General features: G+C 35.5%; 1 protein-coding gene across 2 annotated transcripts in view; it reads right to left on the bottom strand.

Moving 5' to 3' along the window:
• LOC107700717 (mitogen-activated protein kinase kinase kinase 5-like) overlaps positions 1 to 18,373 on the bottom strand; it is a 23,469-nt gene extending 5,096 nt beyond the window's left edge. For both annotated transcript variants that reach the window (XM_016502478.1, XM_016502477.1), the window contains exons 1-24: positions 17,942 to 18,373; positions 17,713 to 17,852; positions 16,556 to 16,743; positions 16,287 to 16,455; positions 14,395 to 14,501; positions 14,119 to 14,289; positions 12,448 to 12,560; positions 11,881 to 12,040; positions 11,106 to 11,256; positions 10,851 to 10,955; positions 10,568 to 10,617; positions 9,863 to 9,958; positions 9,084 to 9,174; positions 7,488 to 7,621; positions 6,687 to 6,814; positions 5,162 to 5,298; positions 4,954 to 5,059; positions 4,708 to 4,865; positions 4,132 to 4,327; positions 3,185 to 3,347; positions 2,905 to 3,073; positions 1,548 to 1,730; positions 1,294 to 1,399; positions 939 to 1,179 (exon numbers count right to left, since the gene is read on the bottom strand). In XM_016502478.1, the coding sequence (XP_016357964.1) occupies positions 939 to 1,179; positions 1,294 to 1,399; positions 1,548 to 1,730; positions 2,905 to 3,073; positions 3,185 to 3,347; positions 4,132 to 4,327; positions 4,708 to 4,865; positions 4,954 to 5,059; positions 5,162 to 5,298; positions 6,687 to 6,814; positions 7,488 to 7,621; positions 9,084 to 9,174; positions 9,863 to 9,958; positions 10,568 to 10,617; positions 10,851 to 10,955; positions 11,106 to 11,256; positions 11,881 to 12,040; positions 12,448 to 12,560; positions 14,119 to 14,289; positions 14,395 to 14,501; positions 16,287 to 16,455; positions 16,556 to 16,743; positions 17,713 to 17,852; positions 17,942 to 18,272 (3,593 nt within the window). In that variant the 5' untranslated portion in view covers positions 18,273 to 18,373. The remainder of the gene's footprint in view (positions 1 to 938; positions 1,180 to 1,293; positions 1,400 to 1,547; positions 1,731 to 2,904; positions 3,074 to 3,184; positions 3,348 to 4,131; positions 4,328 to 4,707; positions 4,866 to 4,953; positions 5,060 to 5,161; positions 5,299 to 6,686; positions 6,815 to 7,487; positions 7,622 to 9,083; positions 9,175 to 9,862; positions 9,959 to 10,567; positions 10,618 to 10,850; positions 10,956 to 11,105; positions 11,257 to 11,880; positions 12,041 to 12,447; positions 12,561 to 14,118; positions 14,290 to 14,394; positions 14,502 to 16,286; positions 16,456 to 16,555; positions 16,744 to 17,712; positions 17,853 to 17,941) is intronic.
• Between the last annotated feature and the right edge of the window lie 725 nt (positions 18,374 to 19,098).

Consider the following 19,098-nt stretch of genomic DNA (forward strand, 5'->3'; position numbering starts at 1 on the left):
TGAAAAGATGGATCTCAAAATCATACAGTCACTGTTGGAAAGGGTTCAGATATGCAGAAGATGCTGGAAAACCAAAGAATGTGCAGGAGCTGGAGGATTTTTCTGAAGAACAACAGTTCTTGTTGAACTGCTCAGGACCAACAACGGACTTGTGAACAACGATCACAAAACATAAAAACAGTCATGGATTATCCAGGAAATGACACACAGTATTAAGATTTATGCATGTAAACTTCTGAACGGGGTCATTTTTACAAATTCAGTTATTATTTTGTCTTGTGGAGTATATATAAACATCTGTTATGTGAAATAGCTTTTTCAAGACAGTACTAAATAAAAAATAACATGCAATTTTCATGATCCCTCTTATTTTGTTAAAATTATGAACATTTTGCATATTCTGCAAGGGGTATGTAAACTTATGTGCACAACTGTATCTACACACATATGCATACGAATATATACACTACCATTCAAAAGTTTTTATTTTTATTTTTTATAGAAGTATCTTTTATGCTGGCTCCATACATTTGATTAAAAATTCAGTAACAACAGTAATGTTGGGAAATATTATTACAAATAATATATTTTTCAATTCAAAAGAACTCTTTTCAATTTTAATATATTTTAAAACATAATTCACATTTCAGCAGCTATTACTCCTGTCTTCTTATATAGCGCTTTTCTAGGCACTCAAAGCGCTTTACATTGTCAGGGGGTATCTCCTCATCCACCACCAGTGTGCAGCATCCACCTGGATGAATTTGCATCCTTGCTGAATAAAATTATTATTTTATATAATAATTAATAATAATAATAATAATAATAATTATATAAACAAAGAAATAAAATAAAATACTGACCCAAAATTTTGAATGGTAGTGTACATTATGTAAGTATTTTATGCATTAAACACTTCAAAAGCTAGTTTTCAATACCTCCTGGACTCAAGTCGAAGTTCTGATAACTCTTTTGCAAGTGAAGAGGGGCTGGAGATGAGGTCACTGGGCAGACTGTTGCATTTGGCGTGACCCTCTTCAGAATTCTGATTGATACACAGTTCCTCTTTGTTCTTTGCGATGGTGGTGACGGTGGATTGAGAATCTGCCTCCATGGGCTGCTCGGTTTCTGGAGAATTCTCCTCATTTTCAAACGACGACTGTAGCTGAAGCTTGAGCTCTGAAAAGGGATTTTGAGGGATGGCAATGAAGATATGCAAGTAACAGAAGATTCAGTGAAGCAATAAAAGCATATGGGATCACTGTTTTAATTGAAACGGTGTCCTTTATGCACCTGGGAGCAGAACCGTGATAGCATCTTGTACAGCCTGCCTCAGCAAGTTGTCCAAAGCAAACATCCAGTGAGGTTTTATTTGCTGTTTCCTCAGGACCTTTTTGACCTACAAACACAAGAGTCACATATACATTCAATATTATGAAGATATATGAGTAAATAAATAAATGCACAAATATATGTACAAATCTTTTTTTTCTTTTTAAAACTTGTAAAGAAAAATAAAGAAATGTATACAAAAAAAAAGAACATACTGCATCCTGGAAGCTAAAGAGCACCGCCTGCAGGCTGCTGAGCGGCACAGAGGAGTTCAGCAGGCTGGAGCGCAAAGTCAGGAGGCTGTTAGTCAGTTGCCTTCTGTCTGGAGAGCGGATGTTCTCTCGGAGGCAGCCAATCAGCTCGCTAATGTGATCTGAGGTGATGCACGGCTCCTCCGCCTGCGAGATGGAATAAATAGCAAATCTTCACACACGCCTAAATTCAGAATCATTCAAGCATTTAAGAAAGGGCACTGGTGGTTAGGCTTGCCGCGATAGACGGTGCCGACGGTGATACCGGTGTTAAGCCGCAACACCGGTTACGTCACATGCCCACCGCGTCACTGACCCCCACCGTCGTTTAGATTTTTTATAGAAATAAAAATCATTTAGTTCAGTAAAAGAACAGATACTACAATTAAAAACTGAACGCGGCTGCTCAATGCAGCGTGCCGAACGACAGTCGCATCACAGATCAGATTTAATTTCTCCAGTGAGGAGAGTGAGTCGAGCTGACTGACAAGAAGAGTGAGGTGAGACAGACAAGACGATCGCGGATTATTTCGTTTCGAAACAAAATGCAAAAGCGCCTGTTTGGCAATATTTTGGATTTTGAAAAGCCTGTTGACTTTTGCCGTTTATCTAAGGTGATTTTGGAAGTTTTTTTTAAACATTAGTTTCTTATTTAATTAGTTCCACATTGTTTGCTGATTTTTACTTTATTTAAACTGTCATTTATTTATTTTATTTGACATTCGTTTTGCTAATAAACATTCTACGTTTCTTATTTATTTGGTTATATATTATACATGTTTACTTAGCCTATTTCCAATTTTGTATACCTATTTAAACTTTATGCAAGTTATTTGTTATTTTATACTAGGCATAGCCTGCCCTATAGCATGGTGTTTTTGTTTTGTTAATAACAGTTCTCTGTTTTATATATACGCTAAAGTGAGTTTTGACGTTGTATTTTGTTGTTGCATTCAAGCAAATGACGCCTAACTGCCGCTAATTCAAAAGTGAAAGTAAAATGCGCACTGCACTTTTAAGCTATTTAAAAGCGACGGAAAGCGAGGAAAAATTCAAACGAACTAAAAACGAACAATTGCTTTACGTCGAATTGCCGCTATTTCAAAGTGAAGGTAAAATGCGCATACCGCTTTTACAAGTTATTTAAAAGCGAAGGAAAGCTAGAAAAAGAGGGAACGCCTCCACGGTGATACCGGTATTACCGGTGTTGTCACACGTCGATTAACCGGTGGGAAAATTTCCTCACCGTCACAACCCTACTGGTGGTGTGACACCATTCCACATCAGACATCTCAGGTGACACAATAGTGTGAGAATGTACCTGCGGCAGCATTTCCTGAATGTTCAGAACTACAAGACTGATGTACTCCGTAAGGATCCTATGTAGCGTATCCCTCCGTTCGCTGTCCTTTCTCAGCATGAACAGACCTAGATTCTCTCCAGAACCGGCTGGGCTTGTGGTCATGTCCGCTTGAGGCTCATCTGGCACTCTATCAACAGAAAATACAAACACCATGAAGGCAAATAAAAGATTTCAGGTGCTGGAAGTATGTTTCACAATACATAATTCCAATCATCTGGGATCTGATGCATAGTCTCACGCCAAAAAGCCACTGGAACTGGGTGGACTTTCAGCCATGTCATTTCCTTTGAAGGCAGGAGTGGTCCTTCTCAGATCAAAAGAAGAGGACAATTCATTGTGTTCAGCATCTGCGTTCTCCACACGCAATGCAATGGGTACAGACATGCTCCTGTGAAAGTCTCCTACAACAGGATGCCCAAATAAACTCAAAATCAAATATCCAATAATTAATTCAATGTCAAATTACTTTAATGTATATGTCATTATTCATAAGTGGGTGTTTCTTCAACTTCAGCATTTTCATGTCCTGGTGTTAATTTTCAGGGGTTATTATTGAGATTACATTTTTTTTTTTTGCTATATGAAGATCATATAAAAACGGCAAAAATCCATATAAAAATGCTTTATATTGGTGGTCAGTGGTGGACAAATATTTTTTTTCCCCAGACAAAAATACAAATAATTCAATCGAAAAATAAATAATAACAATTTCAAAATATTTAATTATAAATGAATGAAATAAATACAAATAAATGAAAATACATCCAAATAATAAAATAATAAATACAAATACAAATAATACAAATTTAAAAAAATAAATAAAATCATGTAATGATAAAATAATTAAGTAATTTTATAAATAAATAACTTATGAAATATGTAAATAAATAATTAAATTATAAAAATAAATAATAATACTATTAATAAATGAATAAGTAAATAAATAAATGAATGAATTAGTAAATAAAAACAAATTTCTCCAGTAATATGTATATGCATTGCTGGACCAGTGGAACAAAAAAAGTGAGTGTAAAAAGCATTTTAAAAGTGTTTATTGTTATTTTTTAAGTCAAATAAATAAATAAATAAATAAAGTGGCCAAAGCTGAAGTAACACCCAATTAAAGCTGTTGGTTTTAAAGTGTTAAGAGTTCAAGGATTTATGGATGTGGTTCTACAAGCTTACCGGCAGGTTCTTTCAGAGTGTTGTCAGACTGAGGCTTTGCCCTCTTCCTGGGACTGCCCTTCAGAATGCTGTTCTTTAGGAGCTCTGAAGCTGTGGCTCTTTTGTCTGGATTGGGTTCAAAGCAGCATATGATGAAGCCTTTAGCTTCCTCTGACATGCACTCTGGCACTGTGGGGTGGATCTTAAACATGCCCACCTGCAGGAGGACAGTTAATCAGTAAACCTGATGGGATTCTTTGTAAGAGATATTCACATTTAGGCTTGAAACACAAGCAAGTATGCAAACACAAACACTTTTAGCTACAAAAACATACCAGAAAGCAATTTATAACATCAGCAGTTTTACAGCGCCAGTCTTTTCCACAATTGGCACTATAGCAGACATTAGTATAAACTGTCTTCCTCTTGCATTCTAGTATTTTTCTGGCCTAACCGTGACTCTAATATGCAATGAGCATGAAGTCAACTGGGAATGTGAGAATGGAATGTAAATCAACTTCACAGTTCATTTAACATTGTTATATAACCATCGTCTTAAAATAACACTCAGATTCCTGCTTCAAAAACCTGCAGCACCTTAAACATGGCCGCTTGAGGACTTCCCAGCTCATGAAAGGGTGGCTTCCCTGTAGCCATTTCTATGATGGTGCAACCCAAAGACCAGATATCAGCCGGTTTTCCGTAGCCACGAAGACCTTGGTCAATAATCTCTGGAGCCATATACTGCAGAGTGCCTGTGGATGAATGAATCAGGAAGAGTCTGAAAAGCAAACATGCAAGAGTACATAATGTAATGTGAGAAGTATGTGCTAGAAGACTGACCTGTGAACGTCTCTGTACATGGATTGATTCCTGCTAGTCTCTTAGAAGTGCCAAAATCTGATATCTTGAGCAATCCGCTGTATGTATTTATCAAAACATTATCACCCTGGTGAAATGAAAAGTAATGGCATGTGACGAAAAAAAATTGCAGCTGAAATTTTCTGACAGATAGTCTGAAAGCAATGACAGCACTGTGATGTATTCATACCTTAATATCTCGATGGACGATCTGATTATCATGGAGATATTTCAGCCCTTCCAGAATCTGCTTGGTATAGAAGACAATGGTCGCCTCATTATCTTTAAGAGGCCCCCACTTTGATCGTAAGAGAGAGGACAAACTTCCTGTGAAGGAAGAAAAAACAAGTGAATACACTTTAAAATTATACACCGTGTATCCACATGCACATAAATAAATATAAAATATCAGTAAAATAATTTAAGAATGACCATAATGAATAGAATAGATAACAGAAGAGATCATGAAATTGTTTTGAAACATCTAAAACACATCAACATTCTTAAATTACAATCTTTGTATTCATGCTGATTTAATACAATGCTCTACAATCTAAGGTTAAATTACTTAAAATTAAAAAATTTAATGTAAAAACTACCATTCTAAAAAAAAAAATGTATTTGAAAGAAAGATACTTTTATTCAACAAGGACACATTAAACAAATCAAAAAGGGCCAGCAAAAACATTTATAACACTTCAAAAATTCAAATAAATGTTGTTCTTTTGATTTTGAAAACAAATCCTGGGAAAAAATGTATCACAGTTTTCACAAAAATTTTAAGCAGCACAATTGTTTTTAACTGATAATAATAAAAAATGTTTCATGAACACTAATTCAGCATATTGGAATAATTTCTGAAGGATCACGTTGACACTGAAGACTGGAAAAATGGCTGCTGAAAATTACGTTTTGCGATCACAGGAATACATCACATAAAATATATACACTACATATACATACTGTAAATGCAGCCCTGGAGAGAATAAGAGAAAAAAAATAACTTTTGAACGAAATCAACATAAAAAGCAAAACATTTCCTTTGAGTTCACGTGAGTGTGCACATCTTACAGTATTTATCAAGGTGAAACTATTTTTTTTATTTTATTTCATTTCATTTTTTTTCTTAATATGATTCAAATATGAATTTTTATGAATTTTTAATCATGAATACATTTAGGTTTAGAAGGGTTTTACCATCTGTCAAATTGAACATGTAAAATTCGATTTTTTTGTCATTTTTAAGAGGTATACTGATCTTGCCACTAAAGTCTAGAGTGATTTAATCTCCTGTTTTCTAACATTTTTGTCACATTACAACAAAATGGATTCCTGAATCTTGGCAAACAAAAGCTGGTCAAATATTAAAAATATTTTAAAGGAACTACTTCTCTACAAACTGCTCAACTTTTTTTTCATGACTCAGGATAGTCTATGTTTAGTCATCATATAAGAGGTGTAGGACCAAACACATCAATGAGTGTTACGTCACTGACTCATAAATAACTCCCTCTACCGGTTTGTGCTGTTCAGTATAGCGCATTTCAATTACGCTCACAGCTGGAGATCTTCCCGCACATGAACATTACACACAAACACATCCTTCCTTAGAACCAAGGATTTCCCAACAGACTTTGCGAAAATCAACATGTCCCCATGTCATCAAAATGGAAAAGTTAAAAGTTGATGACAACAATGAGCAAAGCAAGCCACACCTCCAGGAACTTCCTCCATGAAGATCTTGATGAAGCCATCCTCACTGACTGATCCCAAATACTGAACAATATTCCTGTGCTTCAGCCTCTTGTGTAAGGCAATCTCCTCATGGAGCGGCTGAGAGTAGCTAAAACCCAGAACAAGAAAAAGAATAGAGACCAAGATGGAAGACAAAAAGTAAATATTATTATGATCATCTAAGCTATGCAGTTCTGACCACAATCATAAGGGTTTTATGAGCATATTTGGTTAAAACAGTTAAGCACAAGACTTGGATCACATGGAGAGGTCTACATCTGCTAACTGTCCATGGGAGGACAGTTTAAACAAGCATCAGTCCTGCGGACAAACATCACTGGGCTGTGGTGACCTTTGAACATGGTCAGAAATCCAAACGCTGGATTTCTACTGAAGCAGATCAACAATGTATACACAGTTCAGAAATGACCTAAAACTTCTTTTAAAGATTAAATACAAAGCTCATATTATACATGACTTTACTTTTTTTTAATTTTTTATTTATTAATACATGTTCACTGTTTAATATATGAAATCATTATTATATTTTATCAATATTTTTCCATATTATAGTAATTTTGTGTGGCAAAACTGGACATGTTTCAAGAGTTGTGAAACTTATACTATATTTTCAATGTACATTGTAAAATAAAGTTATTTTATCTTCTTTTATTTGATTCTTCATAATACAACAACAAACTTGCAGCTAAATTGATAAGAAACACATCCTAAAGTATGCATTCCACTGGAAAAAATTAAAGCAATGGAAAACAAGTTCATACGTGCAGTCCTTCTCTGGGATCTCTTTGATTGCGATGCGCACTTGATTGCTGAGGTCCCGTCCAGCGTACACCACTCCATAGGTTCCTTTCCCCAGCACCACCTTGTCTCCATTCTCATTCCTCTCATAAATGTACTGAAACATTTTTTTTTTAAGAAATTGTTACTTTTAATCAAGGTTGCGTTAAATTAATCAAAAGTGACAGCAAAGACATTTATGATGCTACAAAAGATTTCTGTTTTCCATCAAACAAATTTAGCCTTGGTGATTGTACAAGATCTCTTTCAAAAACATTTTTAAAGGGGTCATATGATGTTGCTAAAAAGAACATTATTTGGTGTATTTGGTGTAATGAAATGTGTTTATGCGGTTTAAGGTTTAAAAAAAAAACATTATTTTCCACATACTGTACATTATACTTTCTCCTCTATGCCCCGCCTTTCTGAAACGCATCGATTTTTACAAAGCTCATCAGTCTGAAAAGCGAGGTGTGCTCATTAAAACCCATTATAAACTAGGCATTTGTTGCATCCAGTGGGGACATAATTACGGATTATAATGACATATACTGTCTTTTTACGCATTGCATCGCGCCGCGTAAACATAAAACCATGTCTGCATTTGTGATCAGAGAAATTACAAACAACAAGCGCTACTCACTGCTCAAAACTCGCGTTTGAATAGTCAGTGGGAAATTCTTTAATATAGAAAAACGTACTTACAGTCTGTGAGTCAGAACAGCCGGCATTGTAGTCTACTCTACCAGGATCAGGAAACAGTCCTCCGTAAAATGTGCTGCACACATCTGAATATTTGGATTTAACTGTTCTGGAACAGTGTTGTAAATACAACTTTATTCAAACTGATTTCTAGTCGTGTCCTCTTTTGGAAGGCCAAACAAAGTAGTTTCGTTTTCACAACGAAACACAGTGTCACACACGGCGGGCTTGAGTGAGCGTGTATCACTTCAAAGAGAAAGGAAAAATTGAAATCGCATCATATGACCCCTTTAAAAAATCATACCAACCAACCACAAACTTCTGAACAGTAATGTATGTTTTATGAAATATTTGACATTTAAGTAAGCAATGATTAAAGATGAAGCAAAAATTTAAGTTAAAAGAACACTGTATTCCCATGCTTGTTAAAAAACAAACAAACACGTGATAGCAGGAAGTAGGTTTGAATGTGGAGTTATGGAAATACTAAAGATAGTAAAAGAGGCAGAAAACATCACAGTTGCATTATGGTACAGCCTGTCATATAGTGGTACCATATTCACAGTATTCAATGGAAAGCTTCATTTGGAATGATTCCCATTGACGGGAACTATTTGGCCATAAAATGACAAGTCACCATTATTTCTATAGCAGTTACAGATACAGTACAGATTGTGTCAAATTCAGGTTTATGCAACTCAATAATATCATCCAATTCTACCATGAGTCTACATCAGCGGATGTCATTTTAAGGGTTGTATATCAAGCATAAGATTGAAATAGCTGCATAATCAACCAAGTACACATTTTCACTCATGCTGAACATGGATACTAGCCTGGACAAACAACGAGATGATATTCATGGTGACTTCTCTCACCTCTAAATCTCCTTCCCCTCCCCTGATTGGACTGGAATCTTCCACGGGACTTTCTGTGTGATGCAATAGAGAATTCACCAAATCACAGAACCTGACAAGCAACACACAAATGATAGGGTTTGAGAATATGTTAAATGGAAAAATCTTTCATTGTGACATGATATTTCAGTAAAGCATTTTCTTATGATTTCTTTATGATGTTCAAATGCACTTACACTTAAAGGGGTCATATGATGCGATTTCAAGTTTTCCTTTCTCTTTGGAGTGTTACAAGCTTTTTCGTGAATAGATAAGATCCCTGAAGCTGCAAAGACTATAGTCTCAAAACCAAAGAGATATTCTTTATCAAAGTTATGACTCTGCCACACCCCCCCTAAAACGGCTCGTTCTAACACGCCCCCACATATCTACCTCACTATGTGGGAATATTTGCATAATGTGCCCAAATGTGTATGACCCCTTTAATCATTTTGCCATTACACAATAGCTTAATTACATTGGAAGAATAACAAGTTCATAAAATTAGGTCAAATGTGACTTCCTGAACCTGATACAACAGAACGGAAAGTAATATGGCATGCATTTTAAAGGCTCAGTGTATAGCCTAGAGCACCTCTGAACTGAACACTATTAAAATATCAGATTATTCTTAAAACTAATTCACAGAACATAATCTTTTACGAGTTCATTCTCTGTCAAAACAATCATGACATTGGAGCTCTTCCCTCATGTTGTCCTTGGCAGCGTGTTTAAGCAATGTGTCGATGGGAGGAGCTCACCCTTTACAATGAAGATCGCTGGGAAAGTACAACTGGAAATCATCGGAATTGTACAGGACATACAAGAAGCAGCTCCGCTCGTCAAACTTGGAGATGCTGCAAGAGTGGAATAACAGGGATTCTCAATCACAAGCCAAAAAATAAAACATCAAAGATAATGAGTTAAGCCCTTTTACACTATTTGAAACTGATCCAAAAAAGAGCAATTCAGTTTGTAGTCCTAAAACTCAGAAGATCTGTGGGCTGTTTTTAAATTTGTAAATAAAATGACGTTTTTGGTGCACAGTACTTTTGCTCTATCACATAAGATACTTTTTCAAACACAAATATTATACTAAATAAAAAAAATTTATAAGAAATACTAATTCTACCAGGAATACAAATCCCTTTATTTATCCAAAAATGAAAGTATTTTTAACTAGGGGTCAATCTGTCTTTAAATATTAACATCTAGTGTCATTTGTTTTGCAACAGAAAGAGACACTGACCTATACTGTAGCTTAAAAGCTGGAAATAGGATAACAGGTGTCAACTAGGTCAAGCAACAAGTGAAGAAGTTTCAAAAAAAGACCTATTCAGAGAAAATCGCTGGGCTGTGGCCAAAACAGAGCAGCCCTAGTGGGACTATAAACTGCTGCAAGCTTGGAAATGGAAAACAGGGGGAAAAAATGTGGAAATGGCAGTGTTCCCATAAGCACACAGTACCTTACTCCACGAATCGCAGATGCTGGGAAAGTCCACTCATGAAGACCTTTCTGGGAAAGCCAAATATAACACATTACACTCCCACAGACATGTACACAATGTTGAATTTTACAGCATAAAGCATCGGATCATACTGCCCTCCGTCATGTTAAGTGATGCCTATCTATCTATCACATAAATTATTTAATAACATGGAAACTCCACTGTGTGACAACACACTGCAGCCTGCACAATTAGTCCTGAAAGCCGTGTGCAAAAAGCATCAAGGGTCAAGGGTGTTTACCTCGAGTGGTGTGACGTGTCTCAGCTGCACCGTACGGCTGTCATCTTCCTCACTTACGCTTATTATACTAGGTTGGAAGACTTTAGTGGGCTCCAGAATCAGAACCTAAAAAAAAAAAGATATATTTTGGGTCTGTTTATTTCTCCACCTTTTGGCCTTTCCTTTAATTGTTTCTGAAGCAAAGTGAAATAAGCTGTCTTTTGTGTAGTAGAATAAGGTTGTACTGAAGAGAAAGGAGAAAAGAATCAGTCTTACCGGGCAGCGCGCTGTGGAAACGGTAGGTTTGCATGCCTGCACCATTAACTCCATCCAAAATTCCACAGTTTCCCGTTTAGGATGACTGACATCTCGAGGTTTGGCAAACTGCTTGTACAGTATATATGTCTCCATGATGGATGCAACATACCTATTTTGACAGAGAAATCACCTTGCAGTAAATACTACGTTTTATTTAGGGTTGTCAGTTAGTGTTTTAATAATTGTAAAAAATATTTGAAAATTAATATAACACAATCATTCATGACCAATTTAAACTTGAAGTACCACCTTAATGTCTGCTACTACAGTTAATGTGCCTTAATGCGTTCATCCGTCAGTTATCCAATTCCTTTTCAATTATATTTAATTTCTCATTTATATTATATTTATATTACATTATATTACATTTCTCACGCAATGTATTGATTATTTAATCTGAATATTGAGTAATTAACTAAATTAAAAATTAAATAATGACTTGAGAGGCCCTTCTTTTCTTGTATTATGGTTTTGAAAATGAAAATTAGGGCTTTAAAAGTTTTAAATTAATTTAGAAACTCACTAAGTTTTCACGGAGTAAAAATTTATTTTTATTTTATTTAAATATTGAACATAAATATTGATTTTTTTAAATTAATGATTATTATTAATGATTATTTTAATCATTTTCATTAATGAGAATAACTTAAATTTAAACATGAAAGAGCTTTAACTTCATACTACCTAAACAAACCAAAATAAACATGAATAATTATTCACTTTCTTTACTCACCACATTGGTGCTTTGAGCCTGTAGAGTTTCTCGGAAGCTTCTATGACTTTCTTTTGCTCATTGGCCAAGATTCCAGCCCCCAGATAAAAACCCACATCCCAGTAGTCCTGCATCTTTTCTAGACTGCCTTTCCTACCCAGCAGGCTACTGAGTGTGACACCTGCACAACGCACAAATAACACCATAACTCAATAATGAATTAAAACTCTATCTGCCTCAGTATAGGCATCTGTTTCGTATGAAATGCATGAAAAGCAGGAGACATGCATGTAAAGTGTGAAAGCAAGGCAACACCTGTTTAACCACCTCAAACGGTTTCTTTCTTACATTCTTTATACTCATACTTTGCGTCATCACGCATTCATGTTCAATGCTCAAAGCATCTGGATCATACAAGTAGGCCACTAAATATCAGTTTCTATACAGTAGCCTGCTATACAGAAAAATCAATGCAATGGCCAACAAAACACTACTGTACATGACATGTAGACCAAACCATGACCCATCTCACGGTTTAAAGTGCTCACAACCAGAGCAGTGAATCTAAATGAGGACACAAAAACACACCGATTTTCCGCAGTTCAATAGAGGTGTCGAAATCATGCCCAGCAGCTATCAGGAGCACAACGTTATTGATTCCGGAATGCAAAGTTGGTTCAGTCTTGAAGGCCTTGCCATACCTGCAGGACAAACATAAGGGTAGAAAAACAAAACATCACATTACTGTAAAAGGAATATTAGAGAAATTAGCATTACCACAAACACCTAAACATAGCATGATTGCATCTCTGCTTGAACCAAAGTAATCCAATTTGCAATAAAAAATAAATAAAAAAGTTATTACAATTTTATTAAAAATTATTTTCTCTCATTTTAGAAAAAAAAAAAATATTTACACAATTTAAACCAGACAAATTCACCTGAGAGGCAAAACTGTATTGAATTTGTTTTGTTTTGTTTTTTTTTTTGTCTCAGGGAATATATTAGGGAATTAATTTATTTTTCTTAGCCCATTGCCCATTTTTTTAAATTTTTTGTTTGTTTGTTTGTTGAAAGCATAAATCTATGACATTTAGTAAGGTTTATATAAATAAAAAATTTAAAAAAAATAAAATAAAAATATATATAAAAAGTTTGTTTCTTTTATTATTACATTTTTATTTTCTCACCCATTTGTGGACATGTTTGTTATTTGTTTGTTTGAAGCATAAATCTACAAAATTTAGTAAGGTTTATATTAAAAACAAATGTTTTTACTTTTATTATTCAAATTCTATTTTCTTACCCCATTGTGGAAATGTTTTTTTTTCTTGTTTAAAGCATAAATTTACTAATTTTAGTGATGTCTATGCATAAAACAATTAATTAATTATTCAAAAATTAATTATTTGATAACAGGACAAATATATATTCTCTGACAACAAGTCTTAAAGAGGTCATGAACTGCCTTTTTTAATTATTTTGTACTATTCTTTGAGGTCTACTTATAATGTTATCAAAATTTTTACATCAAAAAACATCATAATTTAGAAGTAATAAGCTAATTTCTGTCCTGTTTTGACACCCTTCAACGCTCTGTTTGAATAGGCGTGGCAGATTGTAGAATCTGAAGTAAACGCCCACTGCTTTGATTGGCTAACAGTTGTGTATGTTTGACAGCCTACATCCTTCATAGATGGACGCTGCAGTGATTTAGGTTAAAAACGCATAAATACTCCAGGCAAATCGGTGGGCGGGGCTAAACAGGCAGTGATGTACAAGCAGGCGTTGATCTTCTCCTGCGGAGGCGGGGTTCAGCCACACTATTACGTCATAAAGTGGCACATTCCACAACCTGCTGTTTTGGCAGATTGGCTCCAATATAATATTTTTAGACTAACAAGAAAGTTTTGAATTCTGAAACTTATTTTAGTTTTTATAGTACAATGTCCTTTTATCTGTCAAAAGATCAAGGGAATTTTGATTTCTCAGTTCATGACCCCTTTAATATCTTATAATTTTTTTTTTTAATTAAATGTAACTTTAAGCTTATTTGCATATTTGTACTGGAAAGCAAGACAAAAATACTGACCAGTTTTTGGAAGTTATTAACTATTATTTGCATTATTTCAGATCAGATGCTGTCCTACCATAGCACTATACAGTGAAGTGGATGTTTATAAATGTGTGCAATAAATGTAAAGATCAACAGTCTTGTGGCGGCTCTGTCGATCGAGAGGGTAATTTGTAATGACTCACCAGTAACAAGCTTGATCTCTGCTGTTTGTGTCTTTGAAGCCTGAACTCAGGAACATGTCCTTGTAGATGCGCCCGCACAGGCAGTACACATCTGAGGCCACAGTGCTCCCCGATTCCACGATGGGTAAAATGAGCTTTAAAGCTTTGGCACGATCGCCAGGGTGATTCCTCCTTTAAACACATTTCAAAATGTTTTGTAGGGAACAATATTATATGTTTCCTCAAATAAATGTTTGTTTTTGTGTATTGTATTATTTTCAAAAAAACAAAGTTTACCTGTTCAGTGCAAATATATACTGAAACTTGATGTTCTGATGTGCTGTCACCATGCACATGGGTAAATTATTCAAGGTCGCCACCAGATTTATAATGGCGTCGTAGTCCTTGAATCACATTGAGAAACAAGAGTTAAATTTCCATTAATTATTCACACATTTGGCTGGCACCTCTAATATTTCAGAACCATTGTCAAATATTCTTAGTTATTCCTCTGGGTAGACAAGGATTTTCATAAAATCTAATTAAAAAGCACGGCATGAATATCTTGAAGAACAGCAAGCAATAACTTAATGTTTACTATATGGTTTATTATGGCAAGGATGGTGAGATCTTATTTCTAGATCTAATTAATAATCAAACAGATTTAGGTGCGTCTCACAGCAACAATCAAAACATTCACACAGAGAAATTATGCCACAAACATGCATTCACCAGCAAAGATTGAAAGAATACAGCACAACAAATGCATAACAAAAGAGCCTGTCTGTTCATATAATATAATGACTACACATAGGGCTGGGTGATATGGCCAAAAAAATTATCACAATAACATTTTTCATATCAGTCGAAATCAGTAATTATCACAATACATTTCAAATCTTTATTTCTTTCAAGTTTAAAGGCACATTTTTGCCCCCAAGTGAATGTTGAAGAAACCAGACTGTTAATTGTGGTTTTAAATACTCCTTATGGGCAGAAGATGACAAACACTTCACATTTTTTAATTCTTTACACTTTTACAGTCTTTTTTTCCTTAAAATAAATATCTTAATGGAAAAATTAATTTCTTAGTTTCTGAATGTTCTAATGAGTGACATTTTTTCAAATCCTGAAACAGGTTTGTGTTGCCTGACTTTGATGATGCGTATCTTCAGCACAGTTTGTAGTGCAGGCTGCAATATTAATAATATTACTTTTTTTGTCTCTCAGAAATGCACATTTGACAGTAGCTTGAGTTGACAGTAGTAGTGGCTTGAGTTAGGATGCAGATGTAAATTTATGTTAATTCATTATCAAAAACAGTAACATCTGTAAAAATTGTAAACACCCTAATTTTTATACGGTTAAATTGAACAATTCTAACTGTTTGAGTTTTATTAAAATTAACCATTGTCTTCCATAGTAGCATTCATTTAGATCATGATAACCACAGTTAAAACCACACATATAGCACCTCAATACCATGGTAAAAATGTAACTATATGGTTTCTAGGTATTTGTATGGAAAACAGTAGTATAAATACATTTAGTATAATTGCACAAATGCTATAGCTTAATCACCGACATACTGTAATTATATTCCATTACTCCCTTAATTCATGTCTACATTAATAATATAATAAAATGATATATGAATATCCCATATTTCTGCCACAATACCAAAGTGCAGTTAGTGTTACTACAGTAAATCAATGGTAAATGATGGGGATTTGTAGATTGAAAAGCCTTCTGACTTTATCGTTGCGCACAGTGTTTCTCGTGTTTGTCAGCGCTGTTTCATCTGGCTTTAAACGAGTCATTTATGTTCTTCACTGAATTCAAGCACTGGTTCTCACAGCGCTGTTTAGTGGTCATGTGACCGAGGCTTATCAGCGAGTGAACGCATCTGCTCTAGTGAGCTCGCTCTGCGCTGCCGTTTGAACTTTGAGCCGAGCGGATAAATGGTCCGTGTGGCGTGCTTCAAATGAGTAGCGCTGTTTCGTTCCGCTTTTGGCGCATATCGAACATTTATCAAACTCTCCTAAGTGTTTTATCGAGGAAAATTATATTGCGATAATTATCGTTAGTATTTTATCGCCCAGCCCTAACTACACCTATGCTATCCATGCTATCATTCATATTGGCTGTGTTTGTAACTGAAAGTTTAGTGTTGTGCATATGTAACTCACTGGGATGTCCCTGTAAGACAGCAGGAGGCTCATAACAATGTCTGGACTCAGAAGCTCCACCGAGTCCAGACGCTTCTGGATCCGGCCCAGTTCCTGACTCAGGGCCTGTCCAGTGAAGTGCTCTCGAGCCAGACGGATCTCCCTGCGGATTGCCTCGTGCAGGTATTCGCTTTGAGGCAAGAGTGTGTTAAACGTTAATTCAGACAATAAGAAAGCAACATTTAGCAAATTACTTCCAGGAAAAGCACAAAAATATATATCATTCCTACCTAGAATGAATGTGAACACTTTCCAGTAACTTGACCAGTCGATCCACCAGAGGGGTCAGCAGGGATTCGATTTTAAAGCTGGAATGAAGAAAATCTTTGATGCCCCTCATCAGTGTGGCATCAGAGACAAATACTTTACCTTGTGGTGACACCATGTAGGGGATAAAAGTGTAGCTCCCACATTGCTCCTAGAATGAAGAATACAGAAGACCAAACAAACACATATGACATAGGACCGGGGCAGGTTGTCACAAAGACGGTCATTCAGTAACTATAATGTTTAGAGTGCTAAGATCAATTATACAAATGCTTGTTTTATATAGCAGTGGTTTTTGCATGTTAGTTTCAAGCATCTAGTTAAAAACTTAAATTGCAAAATTTTTGTAAAATTCTACTATCCAAACATACCTAAAATATCAGTATCATCATATTTTGTAATATCTGTTGGTAAACGTGTACACAATAAAAAAAAAATAAAAAAAACTTACATTCAGTCAACTATTTAATTAAGATTTACCTTAAACATCAAACTGATGTTTTCAGAACAATTTTTATTTTCATATTTGAAGAAAAGGTCTACAAAATGTTGTTTATATTTTCTGTTATTATTAAAAATGATTGGTCAGTGTGTAGGAAAAAATTACAGGACAAGAAAAACAGTCACATAATGCGTTTTGTATAAAATTTTATACAATTAACACCTTGTGTTGGCCAAATAATGGTATGATATTTGTGTATGTCACCATTTATGCTGTTTTATTAGTTATTTCAAAATTGTTTTAATGTTTAGACAGAAGGGCCCCCTGTGATAATTTACCTCATATAGCATGATAATATTGTTGTCAAAAAGTCAATGTATGAACAATTAACTGATTTTTTTTTTTTTTTTTTTTTGAAAGTGCAGTGAAAACACATTTCATAATAATGTGAAACATTATAACACTGTGAATGTTCAAAAGGTTTTTTTTCCTTGTTGCCAAGGCTTTAAGGTTTGTGTCTATACAGAAACGGACTTTCAAAAATACACCAACACTGAGAAATATTCAATGGAATAAAAAGTGTGACAACTAGCCCCGGTGTACTTCATGGTGGGTTTTAAAAACAACCTTTTAATTTACGAATCTGAAAGAAGTTTTTTTGTGTGCAGTGTTTCTCACCTTCACAACCTGAAGATCGTCTTCTCGTTTGTTACAGTACAGGATGACATTATTGGTCATACTGAAACTCTCTCTGACACCCAGGTGATAAAACAGAGAAGGCTGGCAGATAGTGTTATCAATCCCCACCACAACAACATCTAAACACAAGAGTTAAAATAACAACCGCTTACAAATGCACTTTGGAAATATTCCTGAAAATCCCAGATATGTACGTGCCACGACTTGCCTGCATTGTAGAAAGTGTCCAGAATTTCAGTGGTGCCCAACGCGATGCGCTCAAAAGAAATGCTCTTGAGCACCGCATGCGCGTCTGCGCAGGCTTCTGTAAGACATATCAGTGAAAGATTCGCCTCAGTTTGAGGCACAGACCCGTCCTCAACGGCGATATACATCACGGATAAAGCCCTGGTCCGACTCCGCGGGGATGTTACGCCTTTACTCCCGCCGCCGATTTCAAGAGCCAAAGGATCCTGCCATAAACTTCCAGCTGAAACTCGTACGGGATCCTTTCTCTTGGTCTCGTGCAGGCTCATGCGCCTGCGTTCCGTCGTATACATGGTGTAGGTCGAATATAGTGACTAGTTAATTTAAAAAATCATCCTGTGACCGCGTCCTCGACATTCCTTCACTATGGCGTAAAAGTATTCCTGTAGTTTTTTCCAGGTGAGGAGGATCCTTTTAGACGCGCCCTCCTCCGGGTCCCCGCCCTCCTCGTGTCACGCTCAACAGCTGTGCGACCTCTGCCTGCAACACGCCAAAAGTTACCACTACAACAACCGCTGTGTGCTCAATATTTGTTTTGAAACGGTTTTATGCTTTGCAGTAGCAATATATATAAAATTCTCACTTACAAAAAAAAAATTTCTTCAATGATAGAACTTGTCTTTTTTATTTAATTATTTACAAAAAACAAACAAACAAAACATATGTAAAAAGAACGATTGCAGATTGTAAACGGCTCACAATAATAAAAAAAGTATTCGCATAAAATATTAAAGTAGATTTATTTTTTAAAGGGGTCATATGATGCTGCTATAAAGAACATTATTTTGTGTATTTGGTGTAATGAAATGTGTTTATGCGGTTTAAAGTTAAAAAAACACATTATTTTCCACATACTGTACATTATTGTTGTATGCACCGCCTTTTTGAAACGCGTCGATTTTTACAATGCTCATCGGTCTGAAAAAGCGAGGTGTGCTGTGATTGGCCAGCTATCCAGTGCGTTGTGATTGGCCGAATACCTCAAGCGTGAGACGGAAATGTTACGCCCCTTACCATACTGTTGTATTCCCTCAGCAAACAGCAGGATCAGCTCCAGGCATGACAAAGCGGATATCGTCCTCTTTTGGAAGACCAAACAAAGTAGTTTCAGCACCACAA

Source organism: Sinocyclocheilus anshuiensis, unplaced genomic scaffold (genome assembly GCF_001515605.1).
Source record: "Sinocyclocheilus anshuiensis isolate Anshui unplaced genomic scaffold, SAMN03320099.WGS_v1.1 scaffold782, whole genome shotgun sequence".
In the NCBI taxonomy this organism is placed as follows: Eukaryota; Metazoa; Chordata; class Actinopteri; order Cypriniformes; family Cyprinidae; genus Sinocyclocheilus; species Sinocyclocheilus anshuiensis.